This window comes from Diplodia corticola (genome assembly GCF_001883845.1).
Source record: "Diplodia corticola strain CBS 112549 chromosome Unknown scaffold14, whole genome shotgun sequence".
NCBI lineage: Eukaryota > Fungi > Ascomycota > Dothideomycetes > Botryosphaeriales > Botryosphaeriaceae > Diplodia > Diplodia corticola.
Window position 1 is genome coordinate 506,027 of NW_017971493.1, and position 19,621 is coordinate 525,647.

A 19,621-nucleotide genomic window follows, 5' to 3' on the forward strand; every position below is an offset into this window, starting at 1 on the left:
AATGATGATATCATCTGGTTGTTTTGTTCTTTTTCTCTTCCCCGTCTTTTATACATATATCTCCTTTGTTTCTCCTTGCATTTCTGAGGCGTCATCACTCGCATATCCTGAGTCTCGCCCTTTGTTGTTTCTCGGTTTTTTTTTGGTTTTTTTAGGGTTGTTGCCCTGGTACTCTCTACATGTGTCTATCGATTATACCATGTATGAATGATGTGTACGTACTACTCTACACTCTCCTGTTTGTCTCGCCGCCGCCATCAACGACGACGAAAAAGATGACGATGACAACCATGTATAGCTAAGGATGCTTTGCATATGCTGTTTGAGTCCTCACAGCACTGCCAAGTAGTTAGCCCAATCAGGAATCCGAAAGTGGTTTAGCGTAGCTTGTTCCTCATAAAACTTAGACGTTCGTGTAGGCCCTTAGAAGGAGCAATCCATTGAGTTCAAACATATGCCGTGTGGTTTGTAAATGGGATAGATTCGTCGCACCAATGAGGTTATTCGGTGAATCCATGCTGCTACTGTGTATCAGATACGTACCAGCTTTGGAGGATGCAACAAAAAGCAAGTTGATCAACATGCATTCGTAAGGGAACTTTTCTCTGCCTGTTGGCGCCGAACGCGCCGACCGACCGCATTCTACCGCGCCCTGCACCACCCCCACGTCTGCAAGCGCAAGCATTTGCCCAAAAACCCGGCACCATAAGTCGATGGTGCCGAAACCCGTTTGCGTCAGTTGGGTTTCATCCGGCTTGATGGGTTCGCGCAGTCACTTCCTTGCCACGCTTTGCCACGCTTACCCCCACCCCTTTTTTTTTTCTTCCCGCTGCGGAAGGTGGTGTGCGTCGGGTTGTTTGCTTTTGTGCAGGTGTAGACGGTGCGGTGTTGATACATGATGCCGAGTATGTGACGAGGAATTCCCTGGTGAATATGGTGGTGGCGTATCATCATGTGGTGCATCATAAGTTGTTTGACTGGAATCATGGGCGGTTGATGACGGCGAGAAACCGCTTGGTTAAGAGGGTCGTATAGATGGCCCGATGAGGAGGTGTTTGTTGGCAGGGAGCGGTGGGTTGGGAGGAAGGAGGAATGGAGGGTGGAGGGAAAGAAGGGGTTGTGAGATGGAGTGGTTGGTTTGTGTTGTTTTGTACGATTTGTTCGGAGGAAACGTGATGCTGGAGTTCAGCTGCGGAAACCGGCATATCAAAAATCTTGGGTTGGTTGTATTATTAGTGACTAAAATATCTAATGTTCTCCAATAGAATGCATCTGCTGCCGTCTAGATATTAGTGAGCAGATATGCGCTCGCCATGAAACCCATCATCACGGAGGTCATGAGGGACGCTCTCCCGGTACGGTGTGAAGCACCGCCCTCGCTCGACGCTCCCAGTCCGTCGGTCGAAACCGGTGCGCCCATTCGATCCGATGTCATTATCGGCCCTCCACCACCACCACCGCCCTGGCCGCCCGGCCCCCTCGGAGGGCCACCCAGTTCCAACGTCGCCACCGTACTCGCCGTCCCCGTCACCGTCGTCGTTGTCGTCATAATCGTCTGGTTCCCCGCACTAGCAGCCGTAACGACAACATTAACATCGTTCTCAACCACGACCGTCTTACCCCCCTCATCCGTCGCCAGCCCCACGACCGTCCTCCCTCCACCCACCGTCACGCTGCTGCCCCCCGCCACGACCGTCCACGTCCGACTCCCCTCGGCAACCCAGTACGCCGAGCCCGCAGGCAAAAACGTCAAGTTCCCCACCACAACGGGCGGACCGCCGCCGCCGCCGCCACCACCAGCAGTCCCTCCAGGCCCACACCCCGCTCCCGCTCCTCCCGCTCCTCCCGCCGCCGCCGTGATCGTCGCCGCAGCCTTCAACTCCCCCGCCTCAGACCCAGACGCCGCGCCCGTAACGACCACCGTCCTCGTGCTCGTCGCCGTCGCCACCACACCTGCACCACCACCTGTACCATCCCCTCCACTTCCCCCAGAAGAAACAGAAACAGAAACAACAGAAGAAGTCGAAGCAACAACCCCAACAACCTCCTCCAAACTCAACGCCACCACCACCCCATCCACCGTGACCGCCTCCTGCGCCTCCCCGGCTGCCCCCTGCCCCTTCTCACCCCCAACCCTCGGCGGCGCCACCGTCCCCGCCACCGCCCATCCCCCGCCGTTGGCGTCTTCGAGTTCTTGGAGCACGTTGTACGCGCCCGACCCGCCCGCCGGGCTCAGCTCGAGCGGGCCGACGGTCACGACGGCGGCCGAGGCGGCGGATTGGTGCTGTTGCTGCTGCGAGGGGTTGGGGCCGGGACCGTTGGGGCCGGGGCCGTTGGGGCCGTCGTGGTCGTCGGGGCCGTCGGGGTTGGAGTCGGAGTCGGAGTCGCCGTTGCTGGTGGTGGTGCTCCTGGTGGTTCTACTGGTGCCGGTGGTTTTGGTGCTGCTGGTGCTGCTGGTTATGGCGGTGCTGCTGCTGCTGCTGCTGCTGCTGGTTTTGGTTCCGCTGCTGCTGCTGCTGGAGAATGGCGTCGTCGACGCCGCCGCCGCGCTGCCGGGTGGTACTGGTGGCGGCGGCACGGTGGCCAAGGCGTGCGCGCCGCCCGGTGCTTGGGCGAGGAGGATTGCGTTGGCGGTGGCGTCGTCGAGGGACAGGGCGAGGACGGTGCCGCCGGGGAGGGTGAGGGTGGCGGTGGGGTTTGGGGCGAGGGTCAAGGGGGCGGCGTGGGCGGCGTCGGGCGTGTTGAGGAAGTAGACGAAGGCGCCGCCGGCGGAGGTGTCCGGGTGGAGCGTCACTTCGGGGGAAGGGCCGGTGCTGGTGGCCGCGCCGGTGAGGGTGATTGTTATGGGGGTGGGGAGTGGTGGTGGTGATTGCCGGCGTTTGAGTTCCTCCTGGGGAGATGGGGAGGGTCAGTGGATGGTTGGTGGGTAGAGGGAAGAGGAGAGGAGGGGGAGGAGAGGTTTTGGGGCCTTACAGCTCCAGGCCCGGTTGGGATGGATGAGGGAACGGGATCCGTCCATGGGTTGTGGTCGTGAGGTGTTGTTGGTAATGGGATTAGCCGTGGCGCTGCGTCGTCGGTCGTTAGAGTGGCTCCGGTTGTTGTTGAGTCTGCTGTCGTCGATTGCGGTAACGCCCAAGCTCGGCCAGCACCGCCACATGCTGTTACTATAGTCAGCAAGCGGAGAATCGTTCTCCCCTGGCGGAAGGACGTCATGGTTGCGGCGATGGAAGATGCATGTGTCGACAGGAGGGAAAAGTTTTCAATGAGAACGGGCGACGGGCGACGGGTTAGGGTCGTGGCGAGCGGAGAATAAGGACGTCAATCACGGACAATTAAGGTTACTTATGACACGGGCCAGCCGACTGGGAATCCCGGGGTGATAAATAACCACAAGTGGCACCCGCGGGAGGAAATGAAAGAGAATAAAAAGAAAAAACAAGACTAGCGGGCGGTCAGGCTCCGTTTGACAAAGGTTTTAGCTGCGGGACAACTGCGGCATCGGGGTCGGTTGCAGGATATAAGAAAGGGAAGGAAGGTGTTCCAGCAGCATTAACAGCCTTCCCCTTCCGGCCCCTCTTCCGACACCAGCCGCCGCCGATCGCACCGAATCCGCCCCGCACCAGCGTTTCCGCCGCAGCCCCACAAGGCTAGACCAGTAGTGCGCTTCTGGGCAGACACATGGCTCGGCTAGCCTCGTGATCGAGCACAGCGTCTGATAAGAACAAAGGGAACACCACTCAGGGCAGGTGCAAAGGAGCCTGCCTGACTCCTTCTCTCCTTCTCGCTCTGCTCGTTAGTCATACATACCGTGGGAAGGTGCCATGCTTGTTTTGTCGTGAAACAGGCAAGAACGGGGCGCCTCGCGCCACCCACTCGCCAACTTCACACGTCGTGGTGAACGGGTCGCGTTGTTTCGACCGTGGCTACCTCCGTCAGTTCCGTCTCATCCACGCTCTTCGACGTCGACGATTGTCTAGCCGTCTGCAGCCGCGAATGCCAACCAGCGTCTTCACACACACACAACCGTCAGCCGACGCATGCATCATCGCCCACGCCCACCGCACACGCCCACTCACACGTACCTGCGTTCGTATTCTGCGGCACCGCCAATCCCGGGGTATTGCGACAGCCCCCACGGCCCTTTGCGCCATAGTTCCGGCTCCCGCTCGTGTCGAAGTAGTCCCGGAACGACTGCTGGTAGCTGTTGAAGAACGGGTTCTTCCACCGCCGCGACGTCGACTTGCTGCTGCCGTACGTGAAGGGGTCGATGACGATGTGGAAGCAGCGCAGCACCCCGCTCTTCAGCGCCGGCATCGACGCGCACGTGATGCCCAGGCTCGACTCGATGATGGTGAGCGCCAGCACCGGCCGCACCGCCCACGTCACGTCGTACGTCTCGAAGAAGACGCGGTGGATGACGCGCGTGCGGATGACGCCGCAGATGCAGGTGCTGTGTCGTGGCGGCGGTTGCTGGTGTCAGCGCGGGGGGGAGGAAAACGAGGGTTGGGAAGTGGGTGGGGGGGATAGGCGTACAGGAGCCCAAGACTGAACACGAGGCCCAGCGCGAACTTGGCGCGCCGCGAGATGCGCAGGTCCCAGAACAGCGCCATGGGCAGCACGCACGCAATGAAGTCCTGCAGCACGCTGATGGCGCCCGCCGTAATCATCTTGGCGCCTTCGTTGATGCAGTGGTATTCGTGGCTCGTCCGCCACACTGGGCTGGCCTTCCACCAGTACGCCGCCGTGGGCCTGCATTCGAGCGGCATGGCGACGATGAAGGCGAGCGTGTACGCCGTGATGAAGACGATGTTGACCCAGATGGTCCGTTTGAACCAGGTGCGCACTTCGCCGATGCGTCGGTAGAAGTAGAGTATCGACACTTTGGTGAGCCCCGTGCTGGCGAGGTAGAGGATGGAGATGGCTAGGATGAACTGCCAAGGAAGGTGATGCATCAGCCAGTGCGCATGGGGAAATCGCACATGCGAGCGAGTACCTTTCTGCTGTTGACGGCCATGTCTGCCGTCAGATCCCAAGCGTGACGGTCGAATCCATGTCTTTCGGCTTGGGGAGACGTCAGTCCGATGGGCAGTGGCTTTCTTCCCGCTGGAACCAGACTTACCGAGGCATATTGAAACGCAAAGGGCGACGTTCGGAATCTGCATCATCAAGTCAACACCAGCCTCTCCTCGAGTCTGTTTGCTCGACGTACCAGGGCGGCTACGATCAGGACATCGTCGAGACCTGCATTGTGCCGAGAAAACACACGGTCGTGCAGTCGTGCCAGAACGGTGCAGAAAGCAAGGACAGTAAAGACAATGCTGATGGTGGTCAGACTTTGCCTGGCCCGGATGCCGTGTGGAAAGGCGTCCGTCTGCCAAGCCTCCACCAGCTCCAACGGAGCCACTGGGCCGCCGGGCATGGAGAAAACGACGGGTTTGCGCGTGTGACGGTGAGTTGGGTATCGACACGAGTCGGGCCTTCTTGAGGAGTAGGTGAAATCGGACAAGCAGCACGAACCTTGCTTGTGTAACATGAGGTTGGCCTCTTATTATCTTATCCATCAGGAAATCATGGCACCTACCAGCTTGCCCTTGAGCAGGACTGCCCCTTCTTCATGCGTACCGCAGGCATTGTAGTCCTGCAGCTAAGCCGGAGTTTACGTGGCTTGCAGATGATCTACACTCGATATCGTGTAACGGGATGTGAGATCTATGGTGGACAACGGTATAGTCGCACTATTGACCTCATCCGCGGCCGGCAAGGCCTCGGCAGGTCCAGATGGCTTCGGCTCCTGGGCTGTCAAAAAGTCTAAATGAGCTTATTCTGTCAGCCGTAGTGGCGGGGGCTGAGACTAACGCGTCGGTTATCGGAAAGTGCTGAGTACCATTGGTTGGTGTTGAAATGGGCGAACCGCTTGGGGAAAAGAGCAGACGGGACGGCTATCTCATCCCCTGCCTCTTTCCCGCCGCCCCGCGCGAGCCGCGACGACCGCTGGGTCTAGCAGGTTTCACCGTGAGTGTGGCTGTTCGTATAAGGAAAACAAAAACTTCCAACACAAACCGCCACCAAGATGACACCGCACGAGAGTGATTTCTGCTGGTGGAGCTCGTCCGATTTCTGGCGAGATTTGGCAGAAGCATCCGCTGCTGAAGTTGCCTTACACTCCACCAGTTCTCGCCGTGCTTCATCCCACAGGCACGGATGATATTCCCCATGAACAGCACTCGCCGACAAAGCGAAGACCTTGTCACGCGAATCGGCAGCAGAGCAGTTCCGCCTGTCTCGGAGGAGGTTGTGCAACAGATATGATGGTACCCGTTTGCCGAGTCCAATCTTGAGAGCTCCGAGGAGTGATGGCGTGTTGATGCAACTCAGTCCCGTTCGCAACCTCCTGCGAAATCCAGACTCTTGTGAACCAGAAACACGACACCTTTCACCATAGGTCTAAGCGTGTACGAAGCCGAACAGGCCATCCAGCCGCACGCCAATCAAACAAATAAGGACCTGTGTGGCGCCCGAGTAGATTCCCGGCATCAGGGCCACCTGGCGGTTTCGTTCAGACGTATCGCCCTGGTTGATGCAAGCTGATCCATCCAGATTGTTCGGGGTCGATCTGACAATCTGACCCTCTTCAACACCGCCCACGCATTTACCGTAACCGGACTTCCTCCAAAGTTGGACCCCACGACGGCCGAGTAGTCATTGTCGCCGTTCTGGTCGGCCCGGGTGGAAGACACGGCCTCGTACTGCGGACGCGGATGCGGCCAGCCCGTATGCGTTAATTACCTCGCAATGGACTATCTCGCACGTTATTGGTTCCGGGTACGAGGCTCCTCTCGGTTGGAGGATGGCGGGGCGGATTTATTTCTTGTCGGTGTGCAAGCGGACGTAGCAGTGTTTGAGCAGCGCTACGGGCGGCACTGCGGGTGGCGGTCGGCGCAGAGCACAGCTCGCCATTGAGGTCCACGTCGGCGTCGTCGCCACCGTCGGTGCTGCTGCCAAACGATCTCATCATCCTCGTCCGGCGGCGGCGATGACTGCGGCTGTGCTACGTTATTGTCCCGATGGTCTGGTAGTGCCGTCACTTCCCCGCAACCGAGGCAGAACTGGACGGTCCCGTTGTGGACTACGTCCGGGCGGAAGCAATGGCAACTCATTCCGCGGCTGGGGAATCCATGTCCGTTGCTCGTCTTGAAGCTTTCTTGGGGGTGCGAAAATGGAGTGCTGATCCTCGTGTGATGTGAAAGCGGGATCCCATCACATTACATGCTGTGGCCTCGGGGCCGCTCTGTCTATGGTTTGTCTGTTGATGAAACGAGGCGGTTCCAGAAGGTCAGGTCTCTTTTTTTTTTTTCTGTGCGGAGGGTTGTTGTCTGAGGGGTTGCTATGCGAAGGGAGCTATCCGCATCCGGCAACATGCCCGAAACCTTGCAACACAAGAATACCTTGGGAACAAGATTCCGAGAATTTTCTGAAAATCCTTTTGCGCACAGGGAGCTGGGAACACTGTACTGAAAACAAGCTTCGCCACAATATGGGCCTAGAACACCCAGGGGAACCGCCATCGTGTACTACAGTCTACCAATGGATATCTACCCGACGTCGTGAGGGCTATAGGAAAGGAAGGTACGAGTGTTCTCCCCATGAATCCGAGCATCACCCTGGCAATCTGTGGAAGTAATGACATCTCTGACGTTAATCTTCCCGCAGTCAATTTCGCTGGGTAAGAACACTCAAGGCTTCCACGCAAAATGGAGACGGATGCTCATGTAATAAATGAGTACCTCTTGCCATTGTTGCATTAGCCAGTAACGTTGACACACTGGAGAGATGCCGAAATTCAGACTTGCATGAGAATGCTCATTTGATCCAGTAAAGCGAGGAATGTCTTCTGTTGCAATATAGATCCTTCGGCGGTCTATATAAGCCCTTACCTAGCACACTACCCTCGCTCCTCATGCCACTCCCAGCCAGCCGAAAAGCACTTGCCATAACATCATTTGGTCGAGACCGAATCATGCAGGGTAAAGGCATACTATATAAGTTCCTGATATAGACTATGATGCAGACTTTACATATAATCCATCAGCGCAGTCAGGACATGATGTTTTTCGCCAGTGGCGTTGCTCAAATATTCGGCCGTGGGTTCTCGCTAGTGGTATACGGAAAGGTACGGAGCTGTCATACATCCAGAGCATCCGAATGACAGGAGCACTTCTTGAAGCGAGGTGGAAAGAACCTGCAAGCTTTCAGATTCCCATGTAGCCTCCTCTGCGTCTTCTTTGAGGTAAAACAAATAGAGTCGAATTTTGGATCCAACAATGACATTTTGGTGCGGAAGTTATTCATAAGAGTTTTCCAAAGCATGCAGCCAGTGACTGTCAACTAATCGTCTGGAAAATGGCCCTTATGACTAGAAACTGTACTATGACTTTTCAGTTGTGAGAATGTCTGCTTAAAAGTATACCTAAGGCTCCAGACGACCACACTAGGAACAATGCCGGCACTTAGTCCCAAAAAGCAGTAGCCTGTTGGCCTGGCTAGGGAGCATTGGTTCCAAAGAGGTTCAATCAAGCGAGACAGATGAGTCGGGTGGATGCATTGAATTCTGGAATCTGGAGAGTAGTGGGATTTTCGCACTTGAAGTCTAGGATGTGAGAAGAGGTGGATGGAGTGGGGTAATCAGAGACGCTGTGTTACAATGCAAACTGTAGCCTGGGGGCTATCTTTTGTTAGTCTCGTCTCGGCGTAAATCAGCGTTTCTGGGTGGCTGAATTTGGTTCTAACCCTTGTCGGAGCGGATCCACTACTAACAGAAGATACGCTTCGGATCACAGTATGGACCCCAACCACCAATAGAAACGCCGCCTGAAGCGTCATCGGGTAGAACGGCAGGCAATAAAGCGCTTATGGCTCCGCTGTCTGCCGATAGGTTTAATACTAGTCTCGCTACTATCTATCTATAAATATATCGTAGCTTGCCTACTCTCGAGATCTCCTGTTGTAAAGAAATTGCTTTTAGCTAGCTTCTCACCCTCGTCCCTACTTTTACCAACTTTTCCAGAGTGTATCTATACATACCGTAGTCATCACAGCGGCAGGACCTTTTACAGTTTCGGAGTGTATTATACGATCTCGGCTATAGCGTGTTATTCCTCTCGGTCAAGTAATTCTTTTTCTGCCTACTTTAGCCGCAACTTCGGTCAAAAATGACCATCTCTTACTGACGAACCTCACAGCTATCCACCTAGACAGTTCAACAAGATGAGCCCGAAATCTAGCAGTGCAGACAGTGAAGCCCTCAAGTTGTCTGAGATCTCAAAGATGCTCCATTGTTTCGAATGTACATCGCTGGGTCCATCTGAGGAAGCTGGGCTGTGTCCTATGTGCTCTCGGATTCGGCATTTCTGGACCTGTTTCAGGTTGTTCTGGAACCCGAAGCGTCCTAAATTTATCCCCATTGGAGACGTCCACAGCATTCAGAATCGCCCATTCTGCGACCTGTGTTCCTTGATCGCTTTCAGCATTTCGAAGCACACTGAACCGCTAAATCTAGGCGGTGGGATCGAGATCAATTGGACGACCTTCCAGGTGTCCATCCTATCTGTCGACAAACGGGGTCGCCAAGATATGACTCTGGTGATCTCAAGTCCTCGACTCAGGCTATCGTTCACGATCGAGGTGAACTTACTGGGAATTCGGAGAACAAGCGATCGCATCCTCAAGCAGAGAGAAGCGATGATACATCCCAAAATCGATATATCTGTGAAGAAGAAAAGAGAAGAGCCACTAGTCAAGAACACGGTCGACTGGGAGAGATTGAAAGTGTTGTTGAGCGAATGCACAACAAGGCATGAAGCCTGTTCGAAAACCATGATTAGACATCTCCCGCGGAGTTTCCGGCTGATTGATGTTCATCAAGAGTGTGTCGCTCTTACCGCTGGAGACAAGCAGTATGCTGCTCTAAGTTACGTTTGGGGAACAGGTGGGGATGCGTCAAAGAGCTCGCTGTTGAAAGACACTAAAGCAGCACTTGAAACTCCTGGAGGAATGAGAATAGTCCAAGGACGATACGAGACGCCATGACAGTCTGCAAGAGGTTGGGCTTTCAATATCTCTGGGTGGATCGTTTCTGCATCATGCAGGATGACTTGGATGACAAGAAAAGTCAGATTGATTCCATGGCCTCGATATTCTCCCTGGCCACGGTGACGATCGTTGCGGCCGCCTGCGAAAACATGGATTCGCCAATGCCTGGAGTCAGCTTTCAACGCGAAGAACATCAACGCCAAGTCTAGATGGCCGATGTCCGATTCACTAGCACACTTCCCGATTTTGGATTGGCAATGGAGGGTACGAAATGGTCGGAGAGAGGGTGGACGTATCAGGAAGACGCCCTTTCTCCCAGAAGGCTCTTTTTCCTGAACTCAGAGGTATGGTTCGAGTGCCAGGAAATGATGTATCGCGAGGACCCATATTCTGCTGGCCATAATCCCCAGGTCTTGAGGAACGGGTGTTTGACTAGCAGAGAATCTACTCGGCTGCGGAAAGATAGTTCTATTCCTCCGGGGGACTTCCATAGACACCTCAGTGCATACGCAGAGAGATCCCTTACCTACAAGTCGGATATTTACTACGCCTTCTCGGGAATAATCAATGCTCTCTTTCCGAGATCTCCAGCCAGCTACGGGCTACCACACTTGGCATTCCACGAAGCGATACTCTGGGGAGTTAAAGAAGGAAGATTAGTTCCACGCATTCGCGAGCGAGATCGCGATGATGACTCCACAATTTTGCCATCCTGGTCTTGGGTTAGTGTGTTCGGGAGCGTGGAAGACCATTCCAGCTCATTGGTGGCACCTCTCGTGGACTGGTTTGAAACGGGCACATCCGTCGGCATCAGTCCAATCATCGCAGCCAAGACACCCCGTGGTTGGGAAAGAGGTGTTCTCACTGACTGCTTTCCGCTTTTTCTTGCACTTGCTTGGTCAAACGGGTGCTTCGACGCCCCGTCACGGAATATTCTTCCGGAGAACTTCGACTTCAAGCATGACAAAACGAAGGAAGAACTCTGGGCTCGCTGGCCGAATGTCGAGTCATTCTGGAGAGAGTGTCACCAAGACAGAGGGTCAAAAGACAGTCTGTTGCTCTGGGATTGTGCATCTCCTGGGGTCATCATTTGCCGCGCTCAAACAGCCTTTTTCAAACTAAAGCCTCACCCGGAACACAAATTTTGCATACAGCAGGGGCTCCTTTTGGACATTGTAAACGAAAATGGAATGGAGATTGGGCAAGTTGGAAGTTCCGAATTTCAACTCAAGTCAGGTCGCAAGATGGAAGGGCCGGATCTGGAGCGAAAATTCGAATTCGTGGCGGTTTCAACGTCAACATACGCACAGTGGCTAGCTTGTGACAGACTATGGCATGGACCTACAAGATCATCCTTGGAGTGGTTCGGGAACTGGATTGTAGAGGTTCCGGTAGTAAATGTCTTTCTTATCGGATGGCGAGAAGATGTTCCCACTGCTCGTCGGATGAGCATTGGCTGGATTTACCTTAAGGCCTAGGTTGATTCTGAGCGGAATTGGAAACAAGTGGCTTTAGAATAGCTAGTCGGTACTCAAAGTTGAAAGGACCTGCTCCAATAGAATACTGGGTTGCTTTTAGCAACATGCCTTGCTGGATGGGCTTGACTTCTACTTCTTCAAGTAGTTCGGTGCGGAACCGTCGCTCAAGCATGGTTTGAATATACATACCAGTGAATTCTCGACGCAACGGCCCGCTGCGGCCCGACCCGGCATCATCATCAACCCCGCACCACCATTTTGCGACGCTTTCTTTGCATTTAATTCCCTGCCATTCCGAGTAAGCTTGCTCGTGGAGATTGACCTCGCTGCCGAAGAGGATCGCTGCCTGTTTCGGCCCCCCCATGCTCTAAATACCCGACACCGTGGGGGCGATGCATGCATGCTGACGATGACGACGCATCCGGCTCTCCCGCATACATAAATATATATATCTCACACCACCACCAACAGGAGCCTCCCCTCTATCCCACTCCATCCCCATCCCCCCTTTCCGCCATGGACCACCTCCGCCGCCTCATCCCACCGCGCTTCATCCCCCCCACCACCAGCGCCCCGCCGCGCAGCTACCCCCCCATCCTCCTCACGACATCCGCCGCCGTCCTCGCGGCCCCGCTGATCATCTACCTCTCCATCCTCGACTACCGCGAATTCCTCGCCCTCGGCCCCGGCGGCGTCCCGTACAACCTCCTCGGCTGGGCCGGCATCACGCTGCTGATCCGCCCGTTCGCGCTCAGCAAGGCGCAGGCGACGCGGACGGACGACTATCCGCAAGATGATGGCGCGGTGAATGCGGAAATGCTGGGGCTGCCGCGGAGGCGGGGCGAGCGGGCCAGGGTGGGCGGGATCGCGCCGCACAGGCAGTTGGACCAGTTTGCTGGGGAGGGAATGGGGGAGGTGAGTGCGGCCCCCGTCCGTCCGTAGCGGCGTTGGTGGTGGTGTTGTGTTGACGAGGGCCGGGGTGGTGCCATGTGTAGTTTATTCGGAATCTGTTTGCCAACGCGGCGGTGCAGAACCCGCGCTTGCTCGAGACGAAGACGTCCCTGTACGAAAGGCACAACGACGCGTTGTTCGTACGCGCGGAGCTGCTGCGTGGGGATGCGGCGGGGCGGGAGCTGCTCCCGCGCGCGGCGCTGATGTCCGGCGGCGAGATCGGACACGTGCACGGGGATCTGTCGGTGCATTTGTACCTCGCGCCGGCGGATGCCCGGGTGTTGATCGAGAAGGGCTGGGCGGAGCGGCACCGCATGGCTGTGCCCATGGGGTCGCTAGTGAAGAGGGTTATCCCGATTTTTGGCAGGATTGCCGATACGTTTTTGATGTTTTATGGGCCAAGGGATGAGGAGGAGATGGAGGTGTTGCAGACGGTTCTGACGAATAGCATTCGCTTCATGACAGGGAGGGACGACTTCGCGGTGCCCGAGTGGAGGGTGAGGGTGAGCCAGTGAACTGTGGTTTTGTCGTCCATCTCTCCTCTCTACGGTCATCTCCCGCTCAATCCATATGCTTTAGCCATCATAGATATGTAGAATCTCCCGCTCAATTGATTTGCTTCAACGATACGTGACTTGAACTAAGCGGTGGTGTAGCTTGTGGGAATTGAGTTGGTGATGAGGTAAAAATACATTAGTGATTGGCAGTCACTGACGAGTGAGGATAGCGACGTGTTTCGGACGAGGGTGATGGCTCGAGGATGGTGGCTCGAGGAAGATGGCTCGAGGATGATGACCAAGCTAGGCACCCGTAAGGCCACAAGGCGCGAGTCAACTAAGCGAGGCTTAGCGTGTGTTTAGCGCCGGGTGGGGCTTGGCGCGGTCGGGCTTGGCGCGTCGCGCGACCTCTTAACCCGTGCGACCTTCGACCCGCAGCCTCGACTCAACACCATCTGCGTCATCAACCACCCACACCGCATCGCGCTTCGCCCATCGCTCATCATGCCTGCGCTTCGCTGTTGACGCGTCTCGGCCACAGCCAGCATCCCAGTCCTTCGCAGCGCGACGGAACCAACGCGGTCAGTCGCCTCCACATGCGCCGGTAGGGGCCTGAAAAGGTCGCCGGGCTCGTCAGCGCAGCGCCGCACCAGAACCGACCCGAATTTGCCAGCAGACCATGCTGCGTGCACTCCAACGAGGGTCTGTAGGGGCCTGAAAAGGCTGCCGGTGCGCAAATCGACGCTTCTGACGGCCCTGTTGCATGGCGGCGCCGTGCCTCTGGACCGCCTCTGGACGCTGAGTCAAGGCTGCTCTAAAGCCTGGGCGGGTGGGATTCTCGCCGCTGAAAACGCGCCGAGGGCTATCATTATACTCCTTTGTGGACTATTTATTGCTGACTGTCCTACCGGTGCCATGACTAGACCGCCATCCCCTCCCTCGCCGGAGATGCAGCATCTTGCTGACAATGCGCCTGTGCTCGTACAATGGAAGTCCACCTGCAGCAGCATCGCCTACCTAGGCTGCGAGCTCCCCACATCATCCAGCCAAGTCGCGGCAAACATCAAATATGACGCGTCGGAGCGGACCTGCTCATTCCGCCTCCGCGTGCCAGTCGGCCTTAAAGAGCCGGCGGGGAAGAAGGCACACCTGTACCTATTTCTATGTCCCGACCAGATCCACTCGATAGACAACCCAGCCGACAACGCCCCTCAGCCCGGCACCAATATCCTAGTTGCGAAGACCAAGGCGTGCACCTCGCCCGATGATGTGGTTGCACTTAGAATTCAACTCAAGCAACCCATGACGGCCGTTGGCCCTGTTGGACTTAAGCAGCTCGCACCGAACAAGGCAGCGTCCGGCCGCATTCTAGAAGCCGTGCATTCGCTCCTGTCTGCCACTGATTTGACTATCCACCTGCCCAAGAACAACAACTCGTATCAATTTGAACAACTTTGTCAACAAGCCAGCGATGGCGCCCTACGCCCCCGTGCCCATGACTATGCCCTTGACATGCTCTACGGTGGCTCGGGCGGCGAAGACGTCGGCCATCTCCTGGCTCAATTCGACAAAGAAGTCCCTCCCCCGTACGATGCGCCAGCCTCGGCATCAACAGCAACAGCCTGCCCCACTGCCGACCCGCTGGACCCCAAGCCTCCGCGTTCTTTAAAACGTGAGTCCCCATATGTCTAACTACCGCTTCACCTGCACCGTTCCCGGTCGTCCCAGGTGCCCAAATATCCCGTCCTGTCCATCGGACTAGACCTAGACCCCATACGCTTATACGTATCCCATAGGCCCAGCATCCCCAACCACAACCACCCACACCTCATCCGCATCCGCCCCCGCCCCCAAATCCGCCCGAACCAAGTCCCCAACCCCTCCACCAGCTCCACTTCCTCATCAAGCCCCCGACAACAACGCTTCTCCTTCGACGACGACGACGACGACAACGGCGCTAGACGTCGACGCCCGCATCACCACCGCCCTACAGCCCTGGCACTTGCGCCTCTCCTCCCTCGAGCACGACCTCTGCGCTCTCCGCAGCGAAATCGCCCTCAGCGGCGCCGTCAACGCCGTCGACGACGACGCGCCGCCCACCAGCCCCACCGAAGATGACCGCCTGGACGCCTTCGACGCCGAGATACGCGCGTTGCGGGACGACGTGAGGCGCGTCGAGAGGCTGTTGCTGCGGCAGGAGTCCTTGCGGCGGAGCGGCGAGGCGAGGGTGTTGAGACGGCTGGAAGAGAGGTTCGGCGACCGGATGGACGAGTGGGAGGAGAAGACGAAGGGGGAGGTGGAGGGGGAGGTGGACGAGGCGTTGGACGGGAAGCTGGTGGATTGGAAGGTGGAGATGAGGGATTGGATCGGGGAGGAGCTGAGGGGGGTGGTGGAGGAGGGGCTGCAGGGGGTTGTGGAGGAGGTGTTGGAGAGGAGTAGGATGAGGGTGGAGATCGTTCATGAGTGATGATGTGGGGTGAATTCTGGGACTGAGTGTGGGTGATGTGCAGCGGGGATGCTCGTTGCTTCAACGCACCGCGTCAACGTCGTCATGACACGTCAAATCTTCGTGGTCTTGACAAAAGGCGATCCCTTTAGCATTGCAGATGAAGCCATTGTCTCTACCATCGGCAGTGCCGCCGACCATTTTCCACCGCTTCGGTACCGAGCTTATTGTAGCGAAATTCGCCATTACATCGCTGGTCTCCCAGTTCACTTGTACACTACTTCTCCGGGACATTAAGTTGCAGAGTCTATCTGGTTACTGAACCCAGCGCGAAGTAGGTGCCGGGTTCGCTCTCCCCGAGTACGTCGCACGTTCGCCTCCAGGTGTTCCAAAAGATGACAACTACTGGCAAAGATCTCCTCAAGGCTTCTTCGCCGTGAGTATGTGGGTACGGAGCTGGATTCTAACAATCCAACCATACAGAATTTCTGTCTCGTAGCCTTGAAATTCAAGATCTCAATTTTTGAGAGGAGCACCGTCACTTTTCTTACATTCAAGGCTCCGTTCAATATTAACATGCCGCACCATGCCAGTCTCCAGGCAATCGAGTTGCAGAATATGTCGCGGGGCCGTCTTGGCAGTCAGCAGAATCCCACTTGAATCCTACTTGATTTGTAATACGCATCATGACCTGATAAACCCGACGAAGCAGAGAAGACGTTCAAAGGAAATTTTACGGAAAGCTTCATGTGGTAAAGGTTCCACTACGGTACATTAACGGCGCTCCTCCTCAATCAACCATGGCATCAATCAGAAGCACCGCAATCGCTCCAGGCGCGACGGTCCTTGTCACTGGAGTGAATGGATTTGTTGGCTCCCATGTGGCCAATCAGCTGCTTGAACACGGTTACAGAGTGCGCGGCACGGTAAGGGAGATTCAGAAGAGTAATTGGATGGTAGACTTCTTCGAGAAGAGCTTTGGTCCAGGGCTGTTCGAGCTGGTCGAAGTTCAAGCCATGACCAACGATGGCGCATTCGACGAGGCTTTGAGCGGTAAGTCGCAGCTCCGCACATGATGACCAGAGAATTTGAACCAACCAACAAATCTTGCAAAAAGGAGTCGCAGGCGTAATTCACGTTGCATCGCCCGTCAGTCTGGATCCGGACCCAAGCAAAGTCATCCCGATCGCTGTCGACAGCACCCTCAACATACTCAAGTCCGCAGCACGAGAGAAGACGGTCAAGCGCTTCGTCCTCACGTCTTCCTCCTCCGCCGTGACAGTTGCAAAGCCGAACGAGCGTGCGGCCATCACCAAAGACACATGGAACGAAGAGGCCGTCCAGATGGCAGGAAGCCTACCGCACGACCTATCAGACTTGGAGAAGGGCTTCATCGTCTACGCAGCTAGCAAAGTCAAAGGCGAGCAGGCCATGTGGGAATGGGTGAAGCCGAACGAACCCAGCTTGGTAGTCAACTCAGGTAAGCCGGAGCTATTCCCGGGCGCAGAGTAATCGTGCTCAGATCAGGCGTAGTGGTCCCTGGCGGCAACTTTGGCCGGATCCTCAGCCCCGAGAACCAGGGCTTCCCGTCGACGACTATGTTGGCGGCGGCGCTATACAACAGTGATGAGGATCTCATCAAGACCTTCGTTACATCCTACCCTCCAGGTGCGTAACCCACGGCGCTGTAAGGATATCGCGTGACCTTCTGTACATAGAATGGTTTGTCGACGTTCAAGACAACGGACGTCTCCACGTCGCCGCTCTCACGCATCCCGACGTGTGCGGGGAGCGCGTCTTCGCGTGTGCCTCTCCATACAACTGGAACGACGTCCTTAGCTCTCTGCGAGAGTTGTATCCGGCAGGGACGTTTATGGATTATGTGGCTGGACTGTGGGATGACTTGACCACTTGTGAGCCCGCTAAAAGAGCTGAGGCGCTGCTGGTTGAGATGGGGCGGCCAGGATTCATTCCTTTGAGTCAGAGTTTGAAGGACACTTTCGAAGGCTGCTAACGTTGTTTGGCATTCTCCAGTACCACAAGGATGTTGCCTGAGTAGTCTACGGTATCGGATATCCAGACTTTGAGATCGTTGTGAGTTTTGTGGACAATTTCGGCAGTATCTATGATGCTGAGAAATTCTACACTGGGTGATGAAGAAATTGAACTACGACGATTGGTTAAAGCAATGCGACGTTGATGACGGTCCAAACGAGCTTGTTTTGCTAGTAGCAAAGCAGGTATCCAGGTGCAGGTGGCACTACTAAAACTACATGAATCATTTTGGGAATCAGTCACTGAAGGTGGATTTCAAGAGGCAACAAAATGGTGGTGTTGGCTTGGCTCGATAGCGCAATGCTTCGGCGGCTTTGCGCCATCCCTACTAAGATCAGCGGCCGACGCTCAGATAGCCGTGATTAGCTGTGTTATCGTGCAGCCCCACTGCCACTAAGGTAGATAAGTCGCTCGACCAGCCCTATATTTCCTCTCACACAGGCAGCATGGTACGCGCAAAAACAGTCGCCGTGGTGGGCGCTGGCCCCGCTGGAGCCATCGCGATTGATGCACTCGCCCAAGAAAAAGCATTCGACCTGATCAGGGTGTTTGAGCGTCGCGACAGGCCCGGAGGATGCTGGTGAGTTTTTCACTTCGCGTGTGGACACGGCCTGCATGGATTGAATGAAAATCGCAACAGGGTCGCGGACAAGGCGCCTCCACCAAATCTGCAGAGCCTGGGAGCTCTTGCCAAACGCAGCGCCGATCCTCCACCGGATCTGCCACCTACCCTTCCAGCACGGACGCCAAAATCCCCGCCCCAGCGCTTTTCTGAGTCCTCCATTTACCCTTACCTCGAGACCAATGTTGCGGCATTGGCAATGTCCTTCTCCCAGGAGCCAATCCCCGAGGTTCGCTCCGAGTGGTCCGTTGCTGCACATGGGGCCGACACTCCTTTCAGGCACTGGACAGTGATGCTGAAGTACATTACCGATCTCATCCAGAGGCACGGCTATCAGGACTATATCGAGTACGGTACAGCTGTTGAAAGAATCGAGAAGGTGGGAGACAGGTGGAAAGTCACCCTCAGGAAAGCAGGCGAAGAGAGTGACTATTGGTGGGCCGAGTACTTTGACGCAGTTGTGGTTGCGAGCGGACACTTTCATGTGCCTTACGTTCCTGACATTAAAGGTCTTGAGGACTTTGAGCTGCAGCGACCCGGCAGCGTCCTCCATTCCAAGATGTACCGGGGGCGTGAGGCATTTCGCGGCAAGGTTTGTTGACCCCACTGAAGCGCGGGCAGGTGCTGACAAGTTCCAGCGGGTTGTTGTGGTAGGGGCTTCCGTGTCTGCAGCCGATATCGCGGTTGATCTTGTGGGGACAGCGCAGTCACCAGTGCATGCGGTGGTCAAGGGCCACAACGCCAACATCTACTTTGGGGATGTTGCGTTCAAGCATCCAAAGATCAAGGAGCAGCCGTCCATCTCGCGGATTGTCACGTCGGGCGGCTCTCGGACTGTCTACTTCGAGGATGGCGGACAGATCGAAGACGTTGATCACATCATCTTCGGCACCGGATACTCATGGTCGCTGCCATTCCTACCCGACGTGGAGGTGCGCAACAACCGCATACCTGGGTTGTATCAGCATGTCGTGTACCAGAAAGACCCGACGCTGCTATTTGTTGGCGCTGTAGGTTGGGCTCGCGCACAACCATCGACTCGGATGCGCTAACGTGTCCCAGGTAGGAGCAGGGTTGACGTTCAAGATCTTCGAGTGGCAGGCGGTGCTGGCAGCCAGGATCCTGGCCGGGCGGGCGACATTGCCGCGTCTTGAAGAGCAGCAGAAATGGGAGGCTGATCGCATCGCGGCAAGAGGGGATGGCGGGCGGTTCACGCTCGTATTCCCCGAATTCGAAGACTACTTCGAGACAGTGCGTGCTCTCGCCGGGCCAGGCGTCGAAGGCAGTGGAAGACAGCTGCCAGAGTTCGACCAGGCGTGGGTTGAGGAATTCATGGCGGGGCATGAGCGACGCAAAGCTCTGTGGGAGCGGTGGAATGCAGAGGCCAGGGGCGCCGGCGGATTGCAGCAGGCCACGCTGTAGGTAGATGGTTGGTGGAGAGGGCGAGACAGGTGCAAGCGAAGAGCGGCGGAGAGCGGCGGAG

General features: G+C 56.1%; 5 protein-coding genes across 5 annotated transcripts; 4 read left to right on the top strand and 1 right to left on the bottom strand.

The window, feature by feature from the left end:
- Positions 1–1,282: 1,282 nt before the first annotated feature.
- On the bottom strand, positions 1,283–5,419 carry BKCO1_14000166 (uncharacterized protein; the record flags this gene model as incomplete). Its single annotated transcript, XM_020271080.1, has 7 exons — positions 1,283–2,890; positions 2,974–3,158; positions 4,083–4,450; positions 4,534–4,931; positions 4,994–5,061; positions 5,120–5,156; positions 5,210–5,419. The coding sequence occupies 7 exons, from the start codon at positions 5,417–5,419 to the stop codon at positions 1,283–1,285; spliced, it is 2,874 nt and encodes a 957-aa protein (XP_020132163.1).
- Positions 5,420–10,298: 4,879 nt separating this feature from the next.
- On the top strand, positions 10,299–11,567 carry BKCO1_14000167 (het-domain-containing protein; the record flags this gene model as incomplete). Its single annotated transcript, XM_020271081.1, has 1 exon — positions 10,299–11,567. One exon carries the CDS (start codon positions 10,299–10,301, stop codon positions 11,565–11,567), a length of 1,269 nt encoding a protein of 422 aa, XP_020132164.1.
- Positions 11,568–12,083: 516 nt separating this feature from the next.
- BKCO1_14000168 (uncharacterized protein) lies at positions 12,084–15,482 on the top strand (the record flags this gene model as incomplete). Its single annotated transcript, XM_020271082.1, has 5 exons — positions 12,084–12,482; positions 12,563–13,021; positions 13,246–13,328; positions 13,726–14,687; positions 14,812–15,482. 5 exons carry the CDS (start codon positions 12,084–12,086, stop codon positions 15,480–15,482), a joined length of 2,574 nt encoding a protein of 857 aa, XP_020132169.1.
- A 779-nt stretch (positions 15,483–16,261) lies between these two features.
- Positions 16,262–17,615, top strand: BKCO1_14000169 (aldehyde reductase ii; the record flags this gene model as incomplete). Its single annotated transcript, XM_020271083.1, has 5 exons — positions 16,262–16,514; positions 16,579–16,941; positions 16,995–17,129; positions 17,180–17,374; positions 17,521–17,615. The coding sequence occupies 5 exons, from the start codon at positions 16,262–16,264 to the stop codon at positions 17,613–17,615; spliced, it is 1,041 nt and encodes a 346-aa protein (XP_020132170.1).
- Positions 17,616–17,962: 347 nt separating this feature from the next.
- Positions 17,963–19,560, top strand: BKCO1_14000170 (dimethylaniline monooxygenase (n-oxide forming); the record flags this gene model as incomplete). Its single annotated transcript, XM_020271085.1, has 4 exons — positions 17,963–18,096; positions 18,157–18,730; positions 18,777–19,148; positions 19,201–19,560. The coding sequence occupies 4 exons, from the start codon at positions 17,963–17,965 to the stop codon at positions 19,558–19,560; spliced, it is 1,440 nt and encodes a 479-aa protein (XP_020132263.1).
- Between the last annotated feature and the right edge of the window lie 61 nt (positions 19,561–19,621).